The sequence below is a fragment of the Ammodytes marinus genome (assembly GCF_949987685.1).
Source record: "Ammodytes marinus genome assembly, chromosome: 8".
Taxonomy (NCBI): domain Eukaryota; kingdom Metazoa; phylum Chordata; class Actinopteri; order Uranoscopiformes; family Ammodytidae; genus Ammodytes; species Ammodytes marinus.
Genome location: NC_137212.1, coordinates 2,751,904 through 2,759,403, shown reverse-complemented (window position 1 = coordinate 2,759,403; position 7,500 = coordinate 2,751,904). Strand labels below are relative to the sequence as shown.

Sequence of the window (7,500 nt, the reverse complement as noted above, 5' to 3'; positions counted from 1 at the left end):
TGACGTCAGAGGATATCACCGCGGCCTCTGGAGACTGTTCAGGAAGAGGAACCAGGTTCTGGTGGTGGCTGTGCCCATCTCTCCGTACTCGTGAGTTAACATTACATTGAGCTGTGTGTGTGGACATCCATTTATAACGTGTGTGTGTGTTTAAAACAGGCAACGTGCACTGGGAGATACATACTCTTTAACATCATGTAGGGGGCTTGCTGGAAGGTTTTCACTAATCTAGTTAGCATTTATCAAAAGACTTGTCTGTTATTAGCATCTAGGTGACATGATTTGGTTCAAGTTATCTTTCATTGTTTAGTCAGCCTGATCAGAAATCAACATGGACGCCAGTGGTGAAGCGCCAGCTTCCCAGGGTGTAAGTAATCATATATTAGACATACTTATTTTTGTTAAAATAACAATCTAAATTCATATATTGAATCAGGACATTTGTCTTAACATGCTGATGAAGAAAAAAAAAATCCATCTGTGTTTGTGGGTTTTTTAGCAGAATTTGAAATGTATGTATCCCCAGAGATACGTTGCCTGCTTAGGGGGTAGAAATTTGGTCAATGTTCATTATTCTGAATTTTATTTAAAACTTGAAAGCATGTTGATAATGACTGCAGAACCATATATTATCATGAACAGTTGTGCCCATTACAACATTATTACTGTATTTCACTTTTAAAATGATCTTTCTATATTTATGTATACTTAGGGCAGTGCTGCCTGGAAGGCCCCATCCCTAACCGTTGGGGGAGGGGAGTGCCTTCCAGGCACAAAACACAAACTTAACTGCCCAGGGATGGCCAAAGCCACTGGCAGGGAAAGTAAGCTGCTGTTAATTAAATATATAATTTCCAGCTGGTGGCTGCTGGTCGTTGTAGGCGCACAGTGTAGCATCATGCCTGCATCGGCTTCAGAGGAGCCTCTGATGCACCTGTGGCAGCTGTTTGAAAGGATCAGGGTGCAGTGACTAATAGTCAATCCTGCTTAGTTACAGTTTGGCCTGTCACCCATTGCTTTCCTTGGGCACTGCTTTCCACAAAGGGAGCCATTAAACTGGTACACAAGTAGGACACCGTGCCAGGTTCATGCACACGGCACCATAAAGTCCCTACATTCCTGTTGGACGGCCTCCATTTCACTGCCTTCGTGGACCACAAGCCGTATACTAAGCTGGTGGGTGTTACATTTGTCTGGCCCCGCCTCAGGAGTGATGTAAAGACCTGGGCTAGCTTCAGTTTGGCCTGTCAGCGTGTTCAAGGTACACATGATACCAAAGCCCCCTTGGCGCCGATTCTGGTCCCCGAGAGGCATTTCGACCAGGTCAGAAGGACCTGGTGGGCCCCCTGCCTTCCTCCCGTAGGTTCACTGACCTCCTCACCTTGGTGGGCAGCACCACCAGGTAGCCGGAAGCCATTCCTCTGCATTCGCTGAGGTGGACTGGGCGTTCCTCAGGTCATAGGTAGCCCATTTTGGTATGCCGGCTGACCTCACCTTGTACTGAGGCCCACAGTTCACATCCGAGCTGCATGGCTAAAGGGTCGCAACTGGGTTGACTGCCTCCTGTGGTTGTTGGCTTGTTGGGCTCTCTGCCCCTAAGGAGGACCTGCAGTTTTCATCTGCTGAATTGGTTTACAGACAGCCACTGGTGGTCCCATGAAAGTTCCTTCAGGACGCTGCGGTTCTGTGGATGGGCACGTCACATTGGACTTTTGCCCTGGGAAACTCCAGCCCCTTCACTCAGGTCCCCCTGAAGACTCCCCTATGATGGGCCCTTCTGTGTCCTGGAGGCGGGGACCAAGAACTTTGTGGTGCACATGGGGGATAAGCTAGAGCGGGTCACTATGGACCGTCTCAAGCCTGCCCATCTGGATGTGGCTGATCCAATTTGATGAAACTAGATTGGTAAAACTGAATAAAATGTACTTAAAAAGTAGTATTTGTAATTTAAATGGACAAGATAAACAACAATTTATCATTTCTGTTCATCAAATTAAAAATTTATATTTTTACCATTTCGGCTTTTTTTATACCTTAATAGGGCAACGTATCCTGGGAGATACAACTCGTAAAACCCAAAATATACAAAGTATAAAAAAATTTGATGTGGAAATATTTTTCTTTGGTCTTGAAGAGATGAGTGATAACATGAAAATATTTTTAGAAACTCATTTTCCACTGTTGCCTGTTTAAGGGTTAAAGGAATACTTCACCCATACGGAACAGGCATTCTATCATAATACAATTGCTGTTATAATATAATGAATGAGATTTTTCTTCCCTCAGTCTTCCCTTGTCCCAGCTGTCCTGTTAATCCTAACCCTATATTTTACCATGTGTGATGTCACACATTGGAAAATGTAGGGTTATACAGTGAGACCAAAAAACACTCTTTTGTCAACCACTTTATTTTTTCTAATATTTTCTTTTATATTTGATATCTCTCTGCCCCTTTCTCAGTGTGAAGAAACCTGCCAGTGTGGTTCCAATTCACTTAGAGCCTCCACCCAAAGAAGAGGGAGCACCAGTGGAGCAGATATAGACACACAAACACACACACACACACTTATGCACACACACACACACACACACACACACACACACACACACACACACACACACACACACACACACACTCACACTCTCTCACACTTCAACTACCACTAAAAACAATCCAGCCTGGGAACTACAAAAACTTTCCCCAGATGTTGAACTCTTGTTTGAGAGGAAACCTGGGAAATGGAGTCCGATAATTTTTCTTTAATTTTTCTCCAAATTTTTTATAATTGAAGAAGGATTAACACTACAACCTGCACTACTAAATCTGTCCAGAAACGTGAGGAGAAACGGTCGGTGCTAAAACTGCTCCAAAGTTTTGGCGAATCGAGACTGATCTGTTGAATTTTTTAATTAATTTTGTCACTTTTCCTCAACTAAAAAGCGGTACAAATGGCTATAGTGCGGTGATTTTTTTTGTATTAATTTCAAGTTGATGCGAAAGTTTAGCCTGGTGCTACCAGACCATCGTACTTCATTTCATTTGTACAGAAGGTCTGGAATCGCTCAATTGACAAACGTTTAATCACTTGAAGGCGGGTGTCTGTTGAAGTTTAAAACTATCGGATCTGCCAAGTGCCACTCTGGATCTGCCAACCAATCGCATAACGTTTGGTCGTGACGTATATGTCATGCGCCGGCTTCTTAGCCACTCCTTCTGTTCGCTGATTGGACCGGCAGAAATCTGGTTGAGGAAAACCCACAAATATACCGCAGACCCAGACTGACTACTGAAGGGAAATGATGAATGAGCGAAGGTACGTAGGCGGGCGGTGCCAGGCTACAACAAAGCAACACAAGCGGTACAAATGGCTACAGTGTGGTGGCCGTATATGAGTGATTAATTGTTTTAATTTCAAGTTCATACGAAAGTCTAGTATTCACTTCTAAATTGAAGGTTAAGGGTCTAAAGAACAATTTGTGTACAAGTGTCAAGAAACCAGACCAATTATTTTTACTACCTGATTTAAAGGTGCAGTGTGTAACATTTTAAGTAATTTATTAGCAAAAATCAATATCCTCATTCATAAATATGTCCTCATTGGTGTAAAATCACCTCTGCCAATAATCGGAATTATCCTCCTGAGCGGAGAATTACAAATATTAATGTTACATTTTGTCCATTGAGCGGGCAAGTCGTATGGAGGAATCCATGTTTTTGGAATGTCATCAGGTGCATTGTTTAAAATGTAGAATTATTCTTGTCCTTGAAGGCCACTGTAGCTTCGGTTATTATTCCAGGGAGCGTTGCATTCTAGAACTTTCTAGAATTTTCTAGAACTTTCTTGATGATGTCACATTACACTAGGGGTGTGCACGTGTACACGTGTACACGAGTAACCGTTTAGTAAATCATAACCGTTTAGGAAAAATCAATAAACGAAAACCGTTTAAAAAAAAAATCTTCAAATTTTAAATGTTCTTTTTTTCAAAGTTTTTAAATATGTTCTGGAGACACGCATTTATTGATTTTACATCACTAATAAACTACTTGGGGAGGATAAAAGCTAGTCTGCCCAATCTGTCTGTCCCTCGGCGTGTGAGTGTGTGTATAATCGCAAACACACGCACACACACACGGGGAGGCGCCGTTCTCGGGCTCGACTCACAGCCACGGAAGAGTGATGAAAGATAACCTAAAGATTAAAGTTACCCGGTTGACGTGAACTACGCGCGTAAGTAGTCCGAACTTTATAACACCTGTTCAACCTGCATAAACGTGGACATGTAGAAAGCGATAGGCTATATTAATCAGGAAATTAATGAAGCGCGATAATGACGGCGCACATGACAGGCGAACGCGTATGTGTGTGTGTGCGCTCGCCTACAGGACGGCGGGCGCACGAGGACAATGACGTCACGGTTAACCGTGTACACGAAAAAAATTCCGTCGTGTACACGGTTAGACATTTTTGTAAACGTTCACACCCCTACATTACACAGTGTCCCTTTAAGGCCTTCTTCAAAAAATTCATGATAACGATTGTGGCTATTTAGATTGGCAATAAGATAAAATATTTGAATCTGGTTTCTTGACACCCAAACATTTCATTTCATTTAACCTTTATTTATACTCGAAAGATCAGCTGAGGGGGTGACCCTCATTTGCAATGACATCGAGTCAAACAAATCCGAAGCAAAAAAAACAACAATAGATACACAATATACAATGCAAATACATCAAATACACAACAGGGTGATAAAGAGTAAAAATAAAGACAATTTAATCATTTAGATAGTGATGTAGACCCCTCCATTCAATTTAGAAATGAAAAGGAAAAATGTCACATCAAATTGAAATGACTGAGTGTCCAGGCACCACACTACTAGATTTTTCAGATTTTTTTTTGTGTGTGTTTTTAAACTATTGGCTGAGTGCATTCGTCCCTTCTTGTACATACGTTTTAACTTATCTATTTATTTTACATCACTCGATCGATCAAAACGGACTTCAGTGGAGTTCTTGAGATTGATTTTCTTGTAAGGATCCACTTTTATCAAGATCAGAGCATTTTTTTTAAGGAGTCTAAAATAAAAGTTTACAGATAACGAAAACATAATGTGTATAAATATATAGATACGTGCGGATATATACAGTATATTTTTGGATGAACATTTTAAAGAGGTTTAGCATATTTTTCAGCATTTAGATATTGAGTTTTTGAGTTGAAAGCGGTTGGTAACAGTCCTGTTCCCGTTTGTGAGTTTTCACCGTAGTGACTGTAGGCTTAGACCCTCCGACAAATGGCTGTTTTCGAAAAGCCCTACTAACGTCCTACTCGTACTAAAAGCCCTACTAACATCCTACTCATACGAATGTTGCCGTCAATTTGAGTATGTTGTGGTTGTGTATGTGTGTTTGTGTAGGCGAGAAATGCCCGGATGAGTACTTACTTCCGGGAAGATTTTGTGTATGGATCGATAGGTTACTTTTCCTACTCAACCGCCCCACAATGCATTGCGTCTTTTCAAACAACACAGAAGTTTTTTTTTTTAATTCTTTATTGCTTCTGTATACTTCAGTGTAAACGGTCCGACGAACCTCGCATACACAATGGATGGTTAAGTAGACAGTATGTAGTATATACATGTTGAGTATGTAAGGAGGGAGGACGTTGGTAGGGCTTTTACAACACAGAAGACACAGACAGACATTTGAAGTGTCCTTGTGTATTTAAAGCTGCTACGAGGAACTTCTAAATATTTCTGAAACAGTCTCATTTTCCCTCTGATTATCATGAACTACATGTAACAGCAAACGAGACCATCAGTGCAAAGAATGCTATTTTTATATAGTTTTTCTTAATGCCTTTGTCATGGGTAATACGCTCACCCAGGAACAACAGCTGGCGTAGTAAAAACACTACCGCTTTTAGCCCAAAGGGGGCGCTAGAATGAACACAAAATGAAAGTTCCTCAGAGAATCTTTTAATCATTGTCCGTTGCTACTGTATTAAGGTCCATATTTCAGGATCGCTATTTGAATGTCTTATCGTTTTTTTTTTTTTGTGGTGAAAATGCAAAATCTTCAAGCCACAACACTAACACACTAGGCTGGTGAGCGAGTTTTACATGTGTGTGTACTATCAGAGACACTCATTCAACAGTGTTATCATTGCCCCTGTGATGTCATGACTGAATTTATCTTAACGTCTGTGTCCTGAAAAATTCATTTGGGGTTTTCAATAAAAGGAAAAAGTAGTATTTTATTTAAGATTTTTGTTTAGTTGACTCTACTTTTTGGTGTGTGTGTGTGTGTGTGTGTGTGTGTGTGTGTGTGTGTGTGTGTGTGTGTGTGTGTGTGTGTGTGTGTGTGTGTGTGTGTGTGTGTGTGTGTGTGTGTGTGTGTGTGTGTGTGTGTGTGTGTGTGTGTGTGTGTGTGTGTGTGTGTGTGTGTGTGTGTGTGTGTGTGTGTGTGTGTGTGTGTGGGTGGGGGGGTGGGGGGGTGGGTGGGTGTGGGTGGGTGGGTGGGTGGGTGGGTGCGTAACTAAGGGGCCACTCACACTAGGGCCGCGGCCCCGTGCCAAAGCTTATTAGCATACTAAAGTCTAGAACGTTTGGCCTAGTGTGACCACGCCATCCGTATTCCAGCACGGAACAGCCCCTTGGCCACGGCCACCTGGGAGAGGTGTGCCGTGGCCAAAGTACAGATGCTAATGAGATGACACGCGCACAAGCAAGCGCACAGGCGGCGTTCCTGACGTGAATTTATTAAGGATGCATTGTCCGTTAACGTCCGCTGCCTTACTAGTCGGCACCAGAATTGCCCAACACTTGGACTTGTAGCTATAATGTGTGAGAATTAACGTGTGTGTAAGCCTAGGTCTGGGCTAATAAAAGAGGGAGAGAGCTAATTAGGTCGGCTCAGAAAGCACAGCAAAAAGGTTTTCGTGTTTACTCACGTTCGTCAGATGATTTTTTTTCTTTTTCCTCCCGTCAGCTGTCATAACTGCATTTACGCATGGCGGTGGAGACGCACCCAAAACAACACACCGCGGCCCGGTGATAAGGAAACAGTAGCCTACACTAAGGTTTAACAAGAAACTTTATAAAGACACTTAAAAAAACGATCTCTGCCCATACAAAAAGTTCTGACTTGGATTTGATGGAGCGATCGATGTGTACAAAACCATCCGGATACATATGGTCTGATGACGGGCCGTTATATTAATAATAAACAGCGTGCTGCACAAATATGAGACTGTCCACCGCGACCTATTACGTCAAGGCTACATTTTAAAAAAAACAATAGCTTAAGGATTCTCGTTGCTCTAATGTGGAAGTGGAATATTTGATGCAAATTTGGCCGGATGAAAATATTTACAAACAGTCGTATAGCCTACAAGTAGACTAAGCTCCAAATCCTAAACGCGCACGGTGACGTAGGCAAGGTGCAAGTGTGCCCAGGCCACGAGCAGTGTGAGCACGGGCCTGCGGGGGGAG

General features: G+C 42.3%; 1 protein-coding gene across 1 annotated transcript in view; it reads left to right on the top strand.

Annotated features, from left to right (window-relative positions):
• pomgnt1 (protein O-linked mannose N-acetylglucosaminyltransferase 1 (beta 1,2-)) overlaps nucleotides 1-2,558 on the top strand; it is a 21,776-nt gene extending 19,218 nt beyond the window's left edge. The window contains exons 20-21 of the mRNA XM_080032779.1: nucleotides 1-90; nucleotides 2,461-2,558. The exon at nucleotides 1-90 is cut by the window's left edge and continues 20 nt beyond it. Of these exons, the coding sequence (XP_079888905.1) occupies nucleotides 1-90; nucleotides 2,461-2,542 (172 nt within the window). The 3' untranslated portion in view covers nucleotides 2,543-2,558. The remainder of the gene's footprint in view (nucleotides 91-2,460) is intronic.
• The last annotated feature ends 4,942 nt before the right edge of the window (nucleotides 2,559-7,500 follow it).